The following is a 22,043-nucleotide window of genomic DNA, read 5'->3' on the forward strand; positions in this document are numbered from 1 at the left end:
TCTCCAAGTTCCTTAAAAACTCCTTCCCTTCCTCTTCCCACAACAGGTACCTTGTGTGGCTGGGAGAGTTCTGAGAGAACTGTGATTAGCCCAAGGTTGTGACTCACCAGACTTGTGAAGAAGTGGAGAAAACCAAACCGGTTCGCCAGATGAGAGTCTACTGCACAAATGGAGGAATGGGAAATCAAACTTGATTCTCGACTACAGATTAGAGTCTCCCGTTCGTAACCACTAAACCACACTGCCTCAATGAGTTCCTTCAATGGGGTTCAATTCACTTTCAAATGAGTTTGAATGAGGTGTGAATGAGGTGTGTATGTCACATCTGAGAGGTGTATTGATACATACTTCGAAGTTATGGATGCCAACTAACAGCTGTTAGCAGAAAGGACAGCATAACATGAGAATGGAGTTAATAGTGAAATAACACTACAACACTTTTGTGAAAAGCTTATGAAAATATTTGACTATTTTTAGGAATTGTCCTTTAAAAATAATAATAATAATAAAGAGCACAACTGTATTTTTATGCCAATCCCCTTTATTTCCATGGGACTTGCAGGGTAGACATTTTCCATGAGATCCCTCTGCTACAGATTCGTTGATGACAGCACATCTATTCTAAAACAGTAAATTGAACAGTGAGACAATGAACAATCTATTGATTGAATGTACCACCTAAAATTATGGTTTCCCCAAAGAATCCTGAAAAATGTCGTTTGGCAAGGTGCTAAGAATTCTCTGCTGGAGATCTTTACAGATCGTAGTGCTCCCATTCATAGAAGAAGAATGTCCAGGGTTCTCTGGGAAGAGGGTGTTACACCATTTTAAAAAAAATATGGTATAGATATGCCCTGGGAAACCCTGGGAAAATAATACCTCTCCCAACTTAATTTCCCCATTAGTAATGGGAATTATAGTGACCTACATAATAGGGTTCTTTTCGTGGCATTCTGATCATGACATTGAAATGATCAACGATAACAATAAAAGTTTGTGCCCAAGAGATTACTTGAAAGAACTCCCTGCCCCAGTCTCTGACTGGAAGTGTAGAACAATGTCGTTACACATTTGTCACAACCTGTCAGCCGAAACGTTTCATTTCCTTCAACAGAAGGCACTAAGTCGGGGCTCTAAATAATAAAACATTGAAAAAGACACCAGTAGAAATGCCACACTTAAAACGGTTCGGTTGCACAGCCTCAAAAGAAACAGGACCATTTCCTACCCATTTAGCTACAATAAATGGTTATAGCAGCAATGGTTAACAAGTATCACATATGCTATAAAACATGCATGTTCAACAGGACCGTCACTGGAGTACACAATGCATAGAAATTATCTCTCTTTTGGCAAGACACTGATTTTCAAAGCAAAATAACCCCTTCTCAAAAGATTTCAAAAATGTTAGTTCAATAGGGAATTTTGTTGAGTGGGGGCGGCCATTTTCTATATTCTTGAGCGAACAGAAGGAACAACACTATTTTTAAGACACTTATCTGGGTATCAGAAGTGTATTTTACCGTACTGATTGATATTCTCCCAAGTCCTCCGGCTCCATAAAAGAGCCAATGTCAATTACCAGTAACAACTCCATAGTTCATAGGCTCAGGCATGGCTGGAAAGTTACATACAACAGCTCTTACAACTTGAAAATGTGTCTTGCAAGACAAACAGAAGCAACAGGAAAGAGGGATGTATATGCATTAGGAAAGGGCGCAGCTGACTTCCCTCCCCACAAAGCCGGTGTCCAAATCAGCTGGTGGTTGCTTGTGGTCTTTTAAAGAAATATGAGAGAGCCAACTGGTAGATACTGCCAGTCACTTAGACTTGGCACTTGGTAGATTATAGAGGAGGATCTCAACAAAACAGAGGTGAGCAGATATTGCTGAAAGCAATGGAGATTGGGAGCAAGGTAAAGGTAGGAGCTTGAGGGTGGGATTATGGGGGGGGCACTGGAGTCACGTGCCCCGTGACATCGCTTCTAGGGAAAAAATAAAAGTGATGTCATGTTGTCATAGGAATTGCCAGAAAATCTATGGCAAAACCATCAAGTTTCTGGTAATTTCTAGAGTGAAATGATGCCGTTTCCAGGGTTTTTTTTCCTGGAAGTGACATGACACCGCTCATGATGCCAGGATTTGAAATAAACTCTCTGCCCTCCACTCTGATTGGCAGCCAGCTGGAGGTATCCCGCCATAGTGAAAAAATTGGCAACCTCAGGACAGGGCAAAACAGGAAGGGGCGTTTCATTTCCTGGCTCAGAAGTTGCAAAGTGAGCTGTGAACACTGACAAGGCGATTCCCGTCGAAAGAAAAAAAAACGGGAAGCCGAATCATTCGCATGGTGGATTTCGCACACTTTTGAACTCTTCAATTTGCCCTCAACAGACCTCTATTCTTGACCAAATAAAGTTACAGAGATATGGAGAAAGAAGATGTGAAGCCAAGTCACATCTTACGAAAAACTCTAAGCCAGCGGTTCTCAACCTGTGGGTCGCGACCCCTTTGGGGGTCGAACGACCCTTTCACAGGGGTTGCCTAAGACCACTGGAAAACACTTATTTCCGATGGTCTTCGGAATCGAGACACTGCTCCTCTTAATGGTTGGGGGTCAATTTTTTTCCCCAATTTTCAATAAGCCTTTATTGGCATACAGAACATACAATATAATATAAATACAGTTAAAATTACTAGATAAAACTTCACACTGGATCATAAGTTCAGCTTGCAAACCTCAGCCAGAAACTTTGCCACTGCGAGACAACAGTCAAGGTCATTGCAGTTTAAGAGAATATTTACTTTATCAAGCTCTGTCAGGGTTTTCATAGAGTCAATGATTTGTACTAATAAGCTGGATCTTGGTTTCTGGTAAAGTGGGCAGTGGAGGAGAATGTGTGCAATGGAATCCAACTGCCCTGGGCTGCAGGGGTTGGGGGTCACTACAACATGAGGAACTGTATTAAAGGGTCGTGGCATTAGGAAGGTTGAGAACCACTGCTCTAATCATATCTCTGGGTGTTAGTACTTTTTTGCCATTATAATCATTTGATCAAGGAAGTATAAATGCTGATTGAGAATCCAGTGCAGAGTGAAGTGACTTTATGCTGACTGATAGTTACGTTGATCAATGTTGGATTGGTGCAGCTGATATTTTGTTGAATCTTTGGACACAAAGTGCTAGAAGAGCGGTGCTTAGTTTGGAAAAGTTAAGGTTATTTGTATAACAGTCTACTTTTGGCCCTTACACATATTTTGCATATTATTATAATACCTGTATTATACAAGTATTATACATATTTTAAGATACTACTGCTAATTTTACTTTTTTTTAAAAAAAACTAAAAATACTCTTTTCCCCCCCAGCTGGCATGACTCAGCAAAACTCTTACCATGGGAAAAAGTTATAGCAAACAGTGTCCTATTTTCTTCTCCCATTCTCTCTGGTTTTCTGCTCCCCACCCCTTCATTTGACTGAACAAGGATATATTCTTGGGTGAAAAAAATGTGTGTGTGTGTGTGTGGGGGGGGGGTCTCCAGCCACTGTAAGGTTTGTGTCTTTTTAATAACGCCCTTTCGAAACACATGAACCATCATAAGAAACTGACTGAGCAATTGTAATCAGTGTTACAGTCTTCTAAACCCATTGACTTCAATGAACTTGGAAAGGTATACTTCTGCTTAGAATAGCTCTTACACTCTTAAAAATGTATGTAAAGGTACAAATTGTGTACTTTGGGAGGAGGAAGGGTTTGGATTATTCCTGTAATCTACTGTGACTCAAGGTGACCTACACACTCCTTTCCCTTCCTCTCCCCACAACAGACACCTTGTGAGGTAGGTGAGGCTGAGGGAGTTCTGAGAGAACTGCGATTAGCTCAAGGTCACCCAGCAGGCTCCAGGGGAGGGGTTGTCTCACTGACATCTTCTTGCTTGTGGGGTGCTGCAGGGGGCAATCCTTTCCCTGATATTATTCAACATCTATAAGTGACCGCTAGCACAGTTGGTTTGGAGCTTTGGGCTGAGTTGCACTCAATATGCTGATGATGCCCAGCTTCTTCCGTGGATGGAGGGCCAGCCAGCCACCACCGTCCTGGATGTTCTAGCCCAGCGTCTGGAGGCTGTAGCAGGATGGCATCAGAGCACGCTGAAACTCAATCCTGTGAAGACAGATGTCTGTGGCTGGGAGGTCCTCCAAGCTTGTATTTATACCCCACCTTTTTCTCCTATAAAGAGACTCAAGGCAGTTTGCCAACTCCTTTCCCTTCCTCTCACCACAAGAGACAAGTGGGGCTTAAAGAGTTCTTAGAGAACTGTGATGAGCCCAAGGTCACGCAGCAGTCTTCATGTATAGAATCAGGGAATTAAATCCATTTCTCCAGATTAGAGTCCACCGCTCTAACCACTACACCCTGCTGGTGCAGAGCTTAAATCCAAAATGTTCTCAGTACTTCACATACACGCTACAGGGGTCAGTGCTATCAGTCACAGACCGGGAAAGGGATTTGGGCGTCTTAGTTGAAGTTCCATGGGAATGTCAACTCAATGCATGGCAGCTGTGAAAAAGGCAAACTCTATGCTGGGGATAATTAGGAAAGGAATTGATAATAAAACTGCAAAGATTGTCATGCCCTTTATATATAAAGTTATTAGAAGGTTGGGTGCGAATCTGCACTTGAGTACTGGCTGCTTCAGTTCTGGCTACCACTTTCAAAAAAGGATATTGAAGAGATAGAAAAAGTGCAGAGAAGGGCAACGAGGATGATTGAGGGACTGGAGCACCTTCCTTATGAGGAGAGGCTGCAGCGTTTGGGACTCTTTAGTTTGGAGAGGAGACGTCTGAGGGGGGATATGATTGAAGTCTATAAAATTATGCATGGGGTAGAAAATGTTGACAGAGAGACATTTTTCTCTCTTTCTCACAATACTAGAACCAGGGGGCATCCATTGAAAATGCTGGGGGGAAGAATTAGGACTAATAAAAGGAAACATTTTTTCACGCAACATGTGATTGGTGTTTGGAACATGCTGCCACAGGAGGTGGTGATGGCCACTAACCTGGATAGCTTTAAAAGGGGCTTGGACAGATTTATGGAGGAGAAGTTGATTTATGGCTACCAATCTTGATCCTCTTTGATCTAAGATTGCAAATGCCTTAACAGTCCAGGTGCTCGGGAGCAACAGCAGCAGAAGGCCATTGCTTTCACATCCTGCATGTGAGCTCCCAAAGGCACCTGGTGGGTCACTGCGAGTAGCAGAGAGCTGGACTAGATGGACTCTGGTCTGATCCAGCTGGCTTGTTCTTATGTTCTTATGTACTCAATTCCCACTGATTAACGACGCCTTTCCAGAGGATCTTCTCAGGATCTATCTACGTTTTAAATTTAAAGCAGGTTTGTATCTATTCAGTTATCCTGACTCCCAACAAAACAACAATGGAAAATATAGTTCTGGCAAGGAACAAGGGAACCTCAGCACCTATATATTATTTATATTTATCTGTGTATTAATACACTCTAAGGGACCCAAAGCAGCCTATTCTCCCTTCTTTCATTTTAACCTTACAACAACCCTGTAAGATTGATTAGGCTCAGAGTGACTGGTACAAGGTCACCCATTCTATAGCAGAGTGGAGATTTGAACCCAGGACTCCTCAATTGTGGTCTGACCTAACCACTACTAATGATTACAGTACAAGTAACCACTGGGAAAGTAGTGACAACTAGGGTAAATTAACAGTGGTTTAAATGTGTAGTGTAGATCGTTTCTCAGTTAATTTTACATAAAAAATTATGGTCTGTCTCATGTCTGCTCAAAAACTATCCCCCATGTTTATAACCTGCCATTATATTACCATCCCATGTAGGTTTCATTCTTTTTTTTTCTTGTAAGCACTATAAATAGTATATAAATTATACTAAACTATTTCTATTGATTCAGTTGTAAAAAGAAAAAATATATATTATTTATTTCAATAAAGTGAATTGATATTAGGAAAAAGTAAACGGGGAGAGCAGTGTACGGTCACAGTTGATGTGTGGTATTGGGCGCAGTTCCAAAGCCTGAAACCAGAGGCGTATCGGGGGGAAATGGCGCCCTGACACAACCACTTCTCCAAGCGCCCCCCCCCCGCACTTCCCCCCCATGCTCGTGCAGACTGGCAGGGCCTGGGGAGGGCAAAAGCCAGCCTGCATGGAGGCCAGGGGCGGGGCTTAGCAGCCCAGGCAGGTGTTGCAGCCACCCGCCGCCGAGCCCTACCGCCTCCCTGCAGGGAGGAGGGGGGCATGGCTCAGTGGCGTGTGGCTGGGACGCACACCTTTTGGTCACGTGGGGGGGGCACCTGACATCCCCCACATGACCAAAAGGCGTATGCCCGGGAACATGGGTGACCCCATGTCCCTATAGGCCACACACCTCTGCTTGAAACGCAAGACTGTTTTCAACTTCCAATCCTGTCAAGCGGTATCCGAGGAAGAGTCATAAGTTGCAGACACTATGAAGTTGCCCGAGCTGGAGTGGCCAGCCATGGACTGAGCAGCTTGTTGGCTTAAATTGTTGCAGATTAGCACCAGCTGGTTGCTCTGAGCTTCCGAGAGAGTGCTGCAGCTCTGGTATACGCTGAAGTTGGTTTTCCGACCTGGAATGTTCCCCTTCTCACACATGGTCTTAACCATCTTGGCCAGCTTGTTTTTACCGAGAGCTTGGCAGTTGTACCAGTGAAGCGCAGCCAGATTGACCACCGGCTTAATGGACAGGTAGAAAGGGGCGTCCTCGTACCGCATGGCCGGGGGCCGCCTTTGTGCATACTCTTTGTAGTCTTGCACTGGGCAGGTCTGTGGCGCATGCTGTGTGGCATACACCCTGGAGTCCGTGCCCGCCCTCTTGGTTTTGTTGTTGCCATCGCCGCTGTCTTGGCCCATCCATTCCAAATATTCCAATCCGGTCTCCGTCACTCGAAGCCTAATGTCCCCCCATTTGAGAGTTGACCCGTGGAAACCTGTACAGTGGCCAAAAGCTTTGGTATTGTTAAGCCAGACAAGATTTAGCAATCCCTCGGGATTATAACGGCTCAGCAAGCCTCTTTTTCGCAGGATAAGCTCATCGGCAAAAGTAAGCTTCATGGACTTGTGCGGCTTATTCCCTTTGCCTTTGCAGCGTAGCTCCATTTGCTTTTGCTTCAGTGCTTCTTGCGACCTCTTGAATTCCTTATCCCGGGTAATACTGTATCCATATCTGTGTTCCTTCAGATACCGCTCTAGGCCACACTGGTAGTTGGCCAAACTATTTGGCTCATATTCTGAACCGTCCTTCTGACGGGCGTCGACGAAGAACGAAGCCAGGTAAGCATCCAGTTCTTTGCAAGGAATGACGTAGATCTCTCGAGTTTCTGTGGGATATTTAGAGATCAGGAATTCTCTGAAGTTACGGAGAGCCGTTTGGGTGCTGCGGATCGTCTTCTCGTTCTGCTCTCGGCTCAGTTCTGCTGCTCTCTCGTCTTGATCTGAAACAGGCAAAAGAGAGGAGGAAGGAAAGAAGTTTGGGACATGTGCCTTTTCACAAATAAGATTCCCCTTAAAACCAAAGAAAATTTAATTTTTCTCCACAAAGATCACAAAGGTACGTGTCATATCTGAAAAGGCAACTTCTGTTTCACAAATGATGTTATTGGGAAATGAAAAGCAAATCACTATGTGTTCTTCAAGTCATTGGCACACACTTTAGTATATGAAGATTCAGAGATTTGAGTCGGTATGGATTTCAGAACAAGTTAGAAAACAAAAACTCTATCTTGGCCCCACAGTTATGTGCAGAGGCCTAATTAGAAAAAGTAACAAATATTCTTTCATTTCATTTGCGAAACCAGAGGCTGCATTTTTTTAAAAAATAACTAAAGCTGCATTTAATGCATCAAAATTGCTTTTAATGATATGTACTTTTCAACTTGCAAAATGAACAGTCTGTGTTGGCATAATATCTACTAGTGGTCACTACATACTATTGTGCAATGCTGCAAGATTGCTACAAGTAATCATGGGATCAAAAAGTGATCAAACATAAAATCTGTTATTTTTAGAGATATATGAAGAAGCCACAATAATAGGCCAGCCATAAGACTAACAGTCTGTTGGGTGCAGCTTCCCTCTGACAGAATAAAGTGTGTTTGACAGTCCATAAACAAATAAGATGCCACTTAAAGATACGTCTGTGTGTCTGTCTATCCATCTATCTACCTGTCATGGGGTTCTCCATCCAGGAACTGATTGGTGACCTCAGACCAATTACAGGGCATCAAAATCAACCCTTTGTTTTTGATGTGAACTGTCTTTACCTTTGAGTGTAGAAGGACAGTAGAAGACTAGAACTAAAACATCATAATATAATTGATCACCATCACTTCTCCATAGTTTTGATTTTTTTTCTGTTTTGACCAGTTAATTTTAGTTGCTTAAAAATTTCAGTCTCTTGAAAAATGGGGTGTCCAAAAGATAGGGAATTATGAACTGCCCGTGTGCCCCCCCCCCCTTACACATGACTGCAATGGCAGCGTCACTGCACCTCCGCCTCCGGCTATCTCCATTTAAATGAAAGAGCGATGCTGCTATCACTTGTGACTGTTAGGCCCTTTCTGCTCAACAAATGTATAATGGGTTGAAGTCGGGACAAAGGAACCTATTTTCCTGTTTTCGCATTCGCGTGTATCTATCCAGGCTGTGACTGGAGCCCACGGAAACAATCTGTGTTGCTGCCGCGCCTTCGCCCGGAGACGTGTCTCTTTTTAAAATTTACTTCCAACCGCTGCATGCACAAATGAACCCCCGCAGCCATGTTGATGTCTCAAGACCATCTGCACCTGCGTAGCTACGCAGATATAAGCTGCCATTTTTTTTCAAAGGAAAACGGAGGCAAATAAAGCTCTTACTTCCCGGCGGTTCACTCGCAAGGATTTAAAAAAAGATTTGCGAATAGTGCAATTCTCAAAAAAACCAGTTTGAGGAAAATAACACAGTGCAGAATCATTTTAGGGGCAGGATCTGTGCAAAGTCTCTCCCCCCCCCCCCGCAAAAACGGTTTTTTAACCGTTCCACACCCGCATTTATTGGCTCGTGCAGAGGGGGCCTTACATGGGGGCACCCTTTCTGCCTCCTGATCATTTAAACATATTTGCATCTCTGGCCAATTACCCACTGGCACTCTAGCACGCAGTGGGACCGAAAGCATGTCAGGGCAAGAAACTTTGTCCCAACATGTTTCCTCTTTGGGGCATGCTGAGAGAGGAGGCGAATCAGGGCAAACGATCTTGTCCCAGTGTGCTTCCTCTTTGCTGTGTGCTGAGTGAGGAGGCATGCTGGGGCAAGATTTCTTGCCCGACGCTTCCTCTTGCACCGCTTGTACTTCTTGCTTTCCATGGGGAAAGCGAGAGCACTTCTGGTGCAACTTTTTGACAAAAATCAACCCTTTGCTTTTGCCTTTGAGTGTAGAAGGACAGTAGAAGACTAGAACTAAAACATCATGGTATACTGGATCACCATCATAACCACGTCGCCATAATTTTGATTTTTCCCCCTGTTTTGACCAGTTAAAAGTATTTTTTCAAACCGCCACACTAAGCAAAGAAAATCGGAAATATTGGCCTCTCGACTGAAACCCTTTGTATGCTTACCCCCAAAGAAGCCTACCAGCTGTTAAAAACTACACTGTTACACTGCTGCAGGGAATGCAAATGTGAATCGCTCCCTGGACTGAAAAACCCCACCTGCAATACTATACTACGCAAACATATGATGGCCCCACTTTTCCTTGATTTTATTCACTTCATTTATACGCCACTTTTCTCCTCCATTTTCTCATCACAACAGCCCTGTGGAGTAGGTTAGGCTGAGAGTATGTGCCTGGTTCAAGGTCACCCAGTGAACTTCACATCAGATTGGGGATTCAGTTCTGAGAGCCAGAGTGGTATAGTGGTGAAGAGCAGGTGGATTCTAATCTGGAGAACCGGGTTTGATTCCCCAATCCTCCACCTGAGTAGCAGAGGCTTATCTGGTGAACCAGATGTGTTTCCACACTCCTACATTCCCACTGGGTGACCTTGGGCTCGTCACAGTCCTTTAGAACTCTCTCAGCCCCACCTACCTCACAAGGTGTCTGTTGTGGGGAGAGGAAGGGAAAGGAGCTTGTAAGCCATCTTGAGTCTCCTTACAGGAGAGAAAGATGGGGTATAAATCCACACTCTTCTTCTTCTTCTAAACACTATACCACATGAGGCACAAATGAGGAAAAGCAGTCTTCCTTTCAGGTAAATATGGTAGTATGGATAGACATGCACTTCAGCGTATAAAGTCTACAACAATTTCCAAAGCAACAAGAAGTCAAGCTCGAGATTCACAAAAAGTTTGGCCACAGTACACGTTGAAGGGGAGTTATGCGATCTTGAAAGAATTTCACATAATCAGCTGCAAGACATGGAGTGGCCATACAGTTATTCCTGTGAGTTGTGTCCAGGATGATATCCGACTTTAGCCTGGGACTCTCAAACAACTGCATTCTAAATAATCATAAAAACAATAATTGATACACAACCCAGCTCAAAAATAATGCAAGTGGGGTGCTATTACAACAGCAGAAGCATTTCCTTAAGTGTGTATTACATGCAACAAATGTATGTTTAATGCACACAAAAAAATGATAGTGTTGACAGACTCTTCACTATCACCATTCCATATGATGAAGAGATCGGTATGCCTTTGAATTTTGAAAATTTGAGGAGAAAAGCTAGAATAGCTTGAGCAGGGCTGGCTCAGGGGGTTTCGGCATCTGTGGCTCATTCCGCACATGCAGAATAATGCACTTTCAAACTGCTTTCAGTGCTCTTTGAAGCTGTGCGGAATGGCAAAATCCACTTTCAAACAGTTGTGAAAGTGGTTTGAAAACGCATTATTTTGCGTGTGCGGAAGGGGCCTTAGATAAACTTATGACTTTGGCGTCCAGTTCCATTTTCAACATGGATAACATCAAGAAGTTCAGAATGTACTTTGAAGATTTTAAAATACTGAGATTTTACTGTTCATTAAGTTCACTTCGTTCTGATTTGGTGACTAGTTTGCTTATATGGTTGGGTTGGCCCCGAGCTTGGAACTTCCCATTGGCACTGAGGATTGAAAACTGCGGTGAAGTTTGAACAACTTCAAGCTGCGGGAGGCAGGGGATGAGGTGCATCATTTCCCAAATACAGTAGGTCCTATTCTGACCGTAAGGGAGATGGAGGAACAGCTGACAGCACTGAGAAATGGTCACTTGACCTTCCACTGAGGAACCATTTGACCTTTCTTGACCTTCCACTGAGGAGTTACTCATGGGTTACAGAATATGGGTGCTGCCCATGAAGACAGCTATAAAACAAGAGGATCCACTCACATCTCCTTTTCAAGAACTACAATTTCCTTCACTCAGGAGTGACTGACAATAGAAGAATGCCGTCTGCAAAATATCAGGAAGACCCAACAATCATTGTTGAGATACCTTTTCCTTCTTCGGTTGCTATTAACTCCACGTTCATTCTGAAATGTTGACAGGCATGCAATTTGCACGTCAGCAATTTCGACAATACCTCATATTTTAAGCAGATCGCTGTGACAAGCACTAAATGTTTTCTAAAAGAAGCTTATGATGGGCTATGAGTAACCGTGCTACACACCCTTACACCCTTCTGGGTCCATTTACTTTAATGGATTTAGGAGAGTGAAACTGTGTTTAGGATTGTACGGCAAATGGCTTTCGGAGGCTTATTGTCCAATTTTCAACAAGCAAGTGATCTATTATTGTTGTTTCCTCTCCCAAAGAAATGTTATCATTCCAGTTCTGTTTGAAACTTGTACAAAGAAGGTCCTCTCAGATAAGATTATATATATATATTAAAAGACCAGGAAGAACTACCCATAATTTCCCCTGTTCTCAATGGAGACACTAAGCTTAATGAGTGTAATCTGCAGGTATGGCTGGTTCAGCCTTCTAGCCAGACCCTTCCTATTTTGACCCCATCAACAGCATGGCTGCAATAATAGTGCAAGTCAGGAGCATGCCTACACAACTCAGACTTGAGGCAAATGCTGAAGGTACTTTACGGCTGGCAACCTCTTCCCAACCCTGGTGGGTTCCAACTACTGCACTACAGAAGAAGACCGCTAATATAGAAGCAAATCCAAAGGGCATGGGCGTGTGTGTGTGTGTGTGTGTGTGCGCGTGCGTGCGTGCTACAACAGCTGGATCAGAGGTGTCCAACTCTGATCCTCCGGATGTTCACTGACTATAATTCCCATCAGCCCCTGCCAATATGGCAAACTGCCCATGCTGTCAGGGGCTGATGGGAATTGTAGTCCATGAACATCTGGAGGGCCAGAGTTGGACACTCCTAAGCTAGAAGGTCTGGGGCCTCTGAAGCAGTCCTCCTCTCTGTGCAGGGCCTACAGCTGATAGCCCAGTTGTCCCATGGTTAAGCCCCCCTCCCTGGCTGATTCAGATTGTACATTGGTATAGCAAGTGTCCTAGGACAGTGATGGAGAACCTTTTCGAGACCGAGTGCCCAAACTGCAACCCAAAACCCATTTATTTATCGCAAAGTGCCAACATGGCAATTTAACCTGCATACAATTATTATCGGCTGCCCTCTTCCCTCCTTGGAAGAAATCTATAATTCCCGAAGCCTAAATAAAGCCCAAAATATTCTGAGGGACCCGTCTCATCCAGCACACTCTCTTTTTAAACTGTTACCATCTGGCAGATGATACAGGGCCCTCAGAACTAGGACAAAGAGGCTTAGAGACAGCTTCTACTCTAGAGCTGTGGCTATGCTAAACTCCGCTGCTTCATATTGATGTATTTGGGGCTGTGTAGGGATGGGTGGAGGAAGGGGAAAGTGAGGATGATGTATGAGTCTGAAATTGTGTGCATCAAGGAATGCTGCTGTAAATTTCGTTGTGCGTGCACAATGACAATAAAATGCTTATGCTTATGCTTATGCTTATACTCAGGTTTCAGTTTAGAAAAAATGGTTTGCTCCAAGGCACGTGTTACTCGGGAGTAAGCTTGGTGAAGCAACCATGCAACGCTTTGAATGGGTGAATCACGACCCTAGGAGGGTTTACTCAGAAGCAAGGCCAGCCTAGATATGTGTGTGTGTGTGTGGGGGGGTGATTTTCCGCTCCCCCTACATGACGAACTCTTTGTGCGCTGGCCCACAGAAAGGGCTCTGAGTGCCACCACTGGCACGTGTGCCATAGATTCGCCACCACTGTCCTAGGAGGTAATTTTAGGTGTATTGAAAATTTTTGACACTGACTGATGACATCACGTGGTTTTTTATATCAATCATTTTTGGAAGCATTCCCAATATTTTTATAAAAAAAGAAAATACTAGTATTATTTGTTGAAGCCAACACCAAATTCACTATTATTCTAGTGAATAGTCTGCGCTGTTCAGAATGCCCAGTCTCCAGAATATTCCACACCCAACCAACAATTATTCTCAAACCCAAGCCATCAGAACCTTGACTGACAGGAGTACCATCCTAAAATATGCCCTGTCTTGACACCCTAAATGGCTTAGCTTGAAACCTGCTAAGTGCTCACCACATTTTAATAGATGGATTTGTCACAACACAAGAGAGTCACGCTGTCACGTATGTTTGTGTTGTGGCTTATTTACACTGCCTGGTAAAAGGGACTGGCGTATTTAATGTGGAGCCATAACGTCTTTCATGCATAACAAGATCCACCAGCACTTTTGGCAAAAACAAACAGATTATTTCAGCTAAGCAGCTAGAGGGCCTAACTATAGTTTAGGGATCAGGAATGAGCTGAATAAAAGGCTCCCAGTTTAGAAGCAACCTTCACCAGAATTAGTACTCCCTTCACTGATAGGTGCAAATTCCTGGATGAGGAAAAGAGGGAGAGAGGGAATGTGCATCGGTGTCAGGGGGATGCTATCTAGGTGACTGAGATACACTCCCGGAACTGCTTAAAATAACACATTGCTGCTACTAGAAAGATATATGTAGCCAGCCTGCTATATGTAACCACTGCCACCTGTGCATTCTTTCCTTGATCTTTATTTTATGGCTTCACATGCTTTGTAGACAACTAGGCTTCCCATGGTACTCCTGTCCCAGGGGAACGATGGCCGTTTCTGCACGGCCAGCTGAGCGGGGGTGCATCAGCCTAGTTTATACCGACACACCCCCGGGACCGTTCGCATGGATGGTCCTGCTGGGTGCGCAGGTGACGGAGCAGCCTTCACACAGGCTGCGCGGTCCCCAAACGGCTCTTACCTTCTCCTGGCTTTCGTTGCATTATGGAGGCCAGAGGACACGCCCCCGTGGCGACAGCTCTGGAGTCGGAGGCCAGGGGGCATGTCCCCTGGCCTCCACAACGTGACGAAAGCCAGAAGGTAAGAGCCGTTTGGGAAAGGGGGGGGGATGTTCGCACAGCAGTGGGTGGAAGATGCCGCTTTTGGAAAAAGCGGCGTCTTGACCAGCACGAGCATGGCACTGCTGTGCCTGCTGTGTGAACAGCGCCCCAGGGACAGTGTTTTTACCGTCCCTGGGGCGCTGTTATTGGGCTGTGTGGAAACAGTCTATGTTACATCCGTTATCTCATGGGGCAGGAAGCCAAGTGACTTTCTCTTGCTATCTGCCGTTGACCTTGGGGCGCCTTAGTTTCAAAGACTGTTTTTCCCAAACTCTTGGGAAAATGGGAGGGAGTGCTCTACAGGGGATAAAGAGGATTGTGAATGCCAGCTTTGTCAGAACTGGTTTTGCCAAGTGTGGTGCTTCGATGCCTATTCAATAAACACTACTGATCAATACTTCAGAGTCCATTTATTGGCTTAAGGTTGCGAGACCTAACAATAGGAGAACAGAGAAAAATGGACAGTTGGCGGTCTTACCACTTAGTAGAATGAAGTGCCCACACATCATAGCATAAGATTCTAGGATATTTTTAATGTATGTTGTGTATTTTTGTTCAGCTCTTGGTGAGCTCTATATGGTTCTCTCTTTCTCTATTTTATTCTCACAATACGCCACCTGGACTGGGCTGCAAGAATCAAGTGAGATGACTTCTTGGCAGCTATATTCTCTTGTTCTCGTGTCTATCTTGTTTGTGTATAAAGTAGGGATGGGAGGACTAATGTTATCACTGAAGGGGTCACACAGGTGAGGAGTACTGCACTCCTTCTGCCACGCTTACCTCCAGCACTTTTCATCCTGGCTTACTCATTTCATTTATTAAAATTGAACTGGGGGAAAGGGAGGTTGTATGTTGAACAGTGAAGAGATCAGAATGAGATAGTTCAAGTGCCCTAGGCCGAGATGGCCCTTTGGGTGTTAAAATCAGACCTCGCCAACTTTTTCGTTAAAAGAGGGCAGACAAGGTAGCTGCCACCTTTCTCTCTCTATCAGCTTCGGAATCAGTTCCTCTAAGTAGTATATTAAGAAAGGCGGGGGTGGGGGAGAAGGGTAGGAGAATATGCAATAAATATTTTATTACATTAATCATAATAAGCTATGCCGTAGTCCTAGCCAAAGAATATTCTTAAATCAACTTTAGAAAGTGATTGTAATTTCAGGTTTAGCAGCATGAATCCACAAGGCTGTAATTAAGATAATAAATCACGCTTGAATTTTTCTACAGAACTTCATGGTAGTTGGCTGATATACGGCTTATAAAATGGCCCATACGGCCCTTTGCTCCTGATTTTTTTATGACATCACCAAAGGTAGTGAATCAAAAGTACGCAGTTCTGATTTATCTGTAATATCCACCGGATATGTAAATATGCGATGTGTGCAATTAATTATTGCTGTCAGCAGCTAATACCACAAGAAATCATAGGTGCTTCTTAGGGAATCTCATTTCCAAATTTTTTTCCTCCTTGGAATGAGCATGGTGCGCAGTGGCGTAGTGGTTAAGAGCAGTGGCTAAGAGCAGGTGCACTCCTTCCTTGGACCTGGAAGGGAACCAGGGTTTTGATTCCACAGCTCTTGGCCAGCTTTCGAGTTGTGGAGAGTTTATCTGGGAGCTTCTATCTTGGGAATTCAGATTAGCCTGTACACTCCCACTACATGCCAAGCTGGGTGGACTCCTATGGGCTAGTCACAGCTCCTACAGAGCTCTCTCTAGCCCCAAATCTGCACCTCTACAGGGTGTGGCTGTTGGGGGGGAAGGGAAAAGGAGGATTGTAAGTCTCCCTTTGAGGTCTCCCATGGAGGGAGAGAAAGGGGGGATATAAATCCAAACTCTTCTTCTTCTTCTATTGATATTACAGAATTCACTTTTTCATCTCATAGTTTTAATCAGTTTAAATAGCCACTGAACGCTATTCATAGTTTGCCCCCCCCCCCCCCCAGTGACCAGATCAGCTGCGCTGGGAAATTTGTAACTAGGGCTTATTTTTGGAGTAGGGTTTATATTTCAGCCATCCTCCAAAAATCCTGAAAAATCATGCTAGGGCTTATTTTCAGGATAGGTCTTAATTTCGGGGAAACAGGGTACAGAGCTCAATTACCAGAAGTCTCCTTGTATGAAGTCATAAATATTCAATAATTTTATTTGTGGAACTGGAATGATATTGTTATCCATGCTTCCTTTGCCTAACAGCAATCACAGGCATGAAGGAAGAATTCAGTGCAAGTAGGAAACAGACGAGGTAAATCAGATGAATGAAATCCAAAACAGAATGCAGAGGCTCAGTTGAGATGATATTGACAAGATCAGCCTCTCTGCCTCTTAATTTTCTTTTCCTGAATTTCAATGAATCAAGTATGTTTCTCAGGAAATGCTTCTTCTCATTTTACTGAGACAACTGTACTGATGGGCGGAGGGGGTGGCGGGTAGATAACAAATGTTCAGACCGCTGTGCATGGGAGCAAACGGTTGCCAGAGTCCCGTAAGGAAATTCATAGCTGCTGATCTTACTGCCAAGATGTATTGGCAGTAGTATAAATAGATTCATTAAGGAATTGTGTATATGCTTGGATGGGAGGGAGGGGGGTTTGAAATAAAGCAAACATCACTTGTGGCTGAGAGAACCAAACACGTAGTTTTCCGTTTCTTCTCAAAGGTTGCATCTGACTCTATCACTTCTTTGTGTTATAATGGAAACTTGGAAAGATCCTCCAGGTTCCCCCAAAGAACTAACCCCATGCAAGGGAGGGGAGGGGTGGCATGCAAGGGAGGGGAGTGAGTGAGGGGTGGCATGCAAGGGAGGGGAAGGGAGGGGGCCCAGCATCTGGACATGGCCCACAAACCCTACTGGAGGGAGGGGAGGGGTGGCATGCAAGGGAGGGGAGTGAGTGAGGGGTGGCATGCAAGGGAGGGGAAGGGAGGGGGCCCGGCATCTGGATATGGCCCACCCACCCTTGCGGAGGGAGGGGAGGGGGAGGGAGGGCGATATGCAAGGGAGGGGAGGGATAAATCAGATTTATTTACATGTTATACACCTTGGGCCTAAAGAGCCCGAGTCTGTTGGGTTGCCAACCTCCAGTGGCTCCTGGAATTACATCTGCAAAGATCAGCTCCCTGGGAGAAAATGGCCGCTTTGGAAGATAGATTCTACGGCATTATTTCCCACTGAGATCCTCCCTCAACCGCACCTTCTACAGCCTCAACCCTGAAATCTGCAGGGATCTCCCAACCCAGAGTTGCCAATTCCAGCAGCCATCTTAGAACACAACAATGCTTCTTCTTCCTCCCACTACCAAGAGCCAGGTGCCCTCTCCTCCAAACACCCATTCCTGATCATCCGTATCATTCTCATAATGCACTTATAGCACAGCTACAATAGATTTTAAAGCATAAGTCTGTTCCTACAGCAAATGAAACTGGATTTCTCTCATCTGAGCGTAAAATGGGTTTCATTATCTCTTGATTTTAAAAGCTTGCAGTTTGATTCAGATCATGGCAAATCTACAGAACGTATTGGGGTGGGGGGGTTGGAATATGTTGTGGTCTCCTTCAAGAAAACTAACAAGAATTTTTTTAAAAATCATATGTTTAGTGGGGTGCTGTGTGGTTTCCGGGTTGTATGGACGTGTTCTAGCAGCATTCTCTCCTGACGTTTCGCCTGCATCTGTGGCTGGCATCTTCAGAAGATCTGAAGATCCTCTGAAGATGCCAGCCACAGATGCAGGCGAAACGTCAGGAGAGAGTGCTGCTAGAACACGGCCATACAGCCCGGAAACCACACAGCACCCCAGTGATTCCGGCCGCGAAAGCCTTCGACAATACATATGATTAGTTCCAAACACAATAAATAGGGATCAATAATATTCCAACAATAAAAGTCTAACAATGCTATGTAAGTTTCAAGGGTGGAAACACACACGGTACCAGCGGTTAGGATTACCAGGTTCTCTCACCGGTGGGGGATGGGGGGTAGGGTTGCCAGATCCAGATTGGGGAACACCTGAAGTTTTGGGAATTCAGTTGGGAGAACCGGGACCTCAGCGGGATCCAATGCCATAAAGCCTACCTTCCAAAGTATCCTGTTTTCTCCAGGGGAACTGATCTCTGCAGTCTGGAGATGAACTATAATTCCAAGGGATTCCCTAAATCCCACCAAAAGGCTAGCATCCCTACCATTGGTCTGTCAAGGTCAATGTTTTTAAAGGGCCACCCCTGCAGAAGTAAGGTAACACCTCAAGCAGCCCGCTTAGCAACCTAGTCTGTAATTTTAATAAAAGCTTAATTTAAATGTCATTCATGATTTCTGGGCCACGAGGGGGGAAAAAAACACTGTCTGGCCCATGTTTGCTAAAATAGAAACCTCTCTTCTTTTTTTTCTTTTCAAAATGACGTATCAGGGAGTTAATGTTATATTTAGCTCAGTGGCAGAACAAGGCACAGCCTATGGAGCGAACTGTTAGCGGCTTCTGAACTCTCCTGTTTCCAGCGGGAGAGAAAGGAAAAGTGCATCCGATTAATCTGCAACGGCGCTTTAATTGCTTGTTTGACATCATCACCTGGAAGAGACCCTAAGGGTTGTATCTCCAGCAACTAACTTAGCCAAGGGCTGGAAGTCACGCTGCTCGTGATCGTAAAAGCAAAACTCCGCAGACAGGAGTGCTTTTTAATAAAGAGTTCTGGAAAGATATTGAGATGTTATACAAGGTTCGAAACTTCCTTTCTCACAACTGATCACCTTGCAACCATGCAAGGAAGACATTGCTATTTCTGCACTTACATAGCGTTATATCCAGGATTACTTTGATTTCTCTTGGATGGGTCTCTGTGTCACTTTGTTAACTTAGGCTCCTTCCGCACATGCAGAATAACGCACTTTGAAACTGCTTTCAATGCTCTTTGAAGCTGTGCGGAATAGCAAAATCCACTTGCAAACAGTTGTGAAAGTGGTTTGAAAATGCACTATTCTGCGTGTGCGGAAGGGGCCTTAGATTGCAGTACATCGTCTCCCTAAGGTTTTGGAGCAGATAATGTACTTTTACCAAAGGGAGAGCTACACACGGAGGAGGAGCAGGAGCAGGAGGAGGAGGAGGTGAAATCCCCTGTGGCTCTGGCTTCTCCCTTCTTGCAGCCAGTTCAGACTCTCTCCCACTTTCCCTCTCTGTTGTCCCCCCCCCTCCATTCTGGTTCCCCCTCTTATAGCTGGTTCCCCCTCTCCATCGTCCATCTCCGATTCCTCTTGGGTGGGGGCTGCTGCTGCTGCAACACTATGCTCCAATTTGGCTCCCAAAACAGAGTTAAAAGGAAAATATTTCTCTCGGGTTTGCAGAAATCTAAATTGCAACCACAGCAGGGCTTATTGTTTATTTCTGCCTATCTGCCCAGGGGCCAGCCCTCGGATATGAGGCACAGGGACAAAATGAATATTGTAAGAGCTTTCTGCCATGTGTAAGACTAGACAAGCAAGGAAACTAATCTTGTTTCTTCATGGTATCTGTGATCAGAAGCTGGATAGCTCCAAACCAGATCTGTCTGGACCTAGGGAGTACAATGTGAAAGATGGAACTCAAGAAGGGGACAAGTGAGGATTTGGGGAGGATGGAATACTCTATTCCCCCCTTTGCCAGATCTACGCCCCACCTCAACCCCCAGCTCTGTCTCAGCTTCCCCTTATGGCTCTGTTCCACTCTCCCACACACGAAAATACTGCCTTCCCTCCCCAACCGAATATTTTTTCCAGTCTCCTGATGTTACTGGCTTCTCTCCATCTGCTTGATCTTCCCTTTCCCTTCCTATCTTCCTGTTCACCTTTCCACTCCTGGTGTGAAGAAGGAGGAGGAGGAGGAGGAGGAGGAGGAGGAGGAGGAGGAGGATTATTTATATCCCCCTTTCTCTCCTGTAAGGCGACTCAAAGGGGCTTACAAACGCTTTTCCCTTCCCCCCTCACAACAAACACCCTGTGAGGTAGGTGGGGCTGAGAGAGCTCCAAAAAGCTGTGACTAACCCAAGGTCACCCAGCTGGCGTGTGTTGGAGGGTACAGGCTAATCTGAATTCCCCAGATAAGCCTCCACAGCTCAGGCGGCAGAGCAGGAAATCAAACCCGGTTCCTCCAGATTAGAGTACACCTGCTCTTAACCACTACGCCACTGCTACTTAATCACTACGCCACACTTAATCACTCTGCAGTCTTAATCACTACACCACTGAATTTTTATTAGAAGTGTGCAAGTCAAAGACATAATGGATGCTTGATCACCTCTTCTGTACCAACCTTATGTGCTTTGTCTAGTTTTATGTCCAGTTTTAACACCTGCTCTGTTCTATATTTTGTATTTTTACTGATATGCCTAATAAAGGTCAGTTGAAGTTGAAGTAAGAGCAGGTGTAACACCATAAAGCATTCATATACTGTATATATTCATATATAGGAAGCTGATCTCTGTAAGATGGAGACCACTTTTAATGCTGGGAGAATTCCAGCCCACACCTGAGAGTGACAACCCTAGATCCACGTAGTACCCTTGCGTGTCATAGCCACTTTGCTTCATAAAAAGGGCCAGTTGTCCAATATTGACATAATTACAACTTTAAAAAACCTGAAAATAAGCAGAGCATAACGGGTGTTTCACAATGCAACAAAAAGAGACCATTATAGCTCCCATCTCCGAAATGATTTGGTTAACAGGAACACGTATGCATGAAGCTGTTTCCTACAGAGTCAGGCCCTCGGTCTGAAGTTCAACATTGTATACTCTGACTGGCAGCGGCTCTTCAAGATCTCAGGCAAGGGTTTTTGACATCACCTGATCACTTTAGTTAGAGATAGCAGGGTTGAATCTGGGACCTTGCAATAATAAAGCAAATGCCCTACTACCGAGTCATTCCCCTTCACCCAACAATGGTATAAGCATTTCAGGAGAGAAGGTTTAAGCATTCATTATAGATTTGGAAAGCATCTTGAATTACAAAAAGTCAGAATTACAAAATAGCAGAATTTAAGCCCATGTTAAGATCAGTGGACTCTTTATTGCATTGCTGCCTAGACAACTAAGGATATATAACTGGTGAACAGAACGTTTTTATTTTCATCATAAAAGGTTTGTAATGGACTTTGGCTAATTGAACTTCCATCTAGGAAGATTGTCATATAAAGTATTCTAAAGATCCCATTAAAAAAATCACGCAACATTTGATATGGATCACTTCTTTGTTCAACACAATTTATGCCTCTAGGGCATTCAAAAACAAATACTCTAGACAAGCAATCTCTTTTCTCAGTTAATAAAACACCTGCCATTTGGAAACATCTCCCATTTCTGCAGCTAATTGTGTTTGCACAATTGCATGCACAACAAGGGAACATCATGCAGGATGTAAGGCACAGATATTAAACAAAAAAACCCCTTCCCTATATCAACAGTAATATTCAACATTTTAAAGAATTCAAATCTAATTAAAGTTGCAACAATAGAAAAATATTATTTTAACATCCACTGCACAGAATAAGACTTACATAAGTGTAAGAAAAGTTTTAAGTTAACACTTCAATCCTATGCACACTTATCTGGGAGCATAAAGGAATGCTGCCC

At 44.3% G+C, this 22,043-nt stretch overlaps 1 protein-coding gene across 1 annotated transcript in view; it reads right to left on the reverse strand.

The window, feature by feature from the left end:
• Window positions 1-5,230: 5,230 nt before the first annotated feature.
• KIAA1958 (KIAA1958 ortholog) overlaps window positions 5,231-22,043 on the reverse strand; it is a 59,209-nt gene continuing 42,396 nt past the window's right edge. Inside the window, exon 4 of the mRNA XM_048504238.1 lies at window positions 5,231-7,500. Coding sequence (XP_048360195.1) covers window positions 6,455-7,500 — 1,046 coding nt within the window. The 3' untranslated portion in view covers window positions 5,231-6,454. The remainder of the gene's footprint in view (window positions 7,501-22,043) is intronic.

The sequence above is a fragment of the Sphaerodactylus townsendi genome, linkage group LG07, assembly GCF_021028975.2.
Source record: "Sphaerodactylus townsendi isolate TG3544 linkage group LG07, MPM_Stown_v2.3, whole genome shotgun sequence".
Classification (NCBI taxonomy): Eukaryota; Metazoa; Chordata; class Lepidosauria; order Squamata; family Sphaerodactylidae; genus Sphaerodactylus; species Sphaerodactylus townsendi.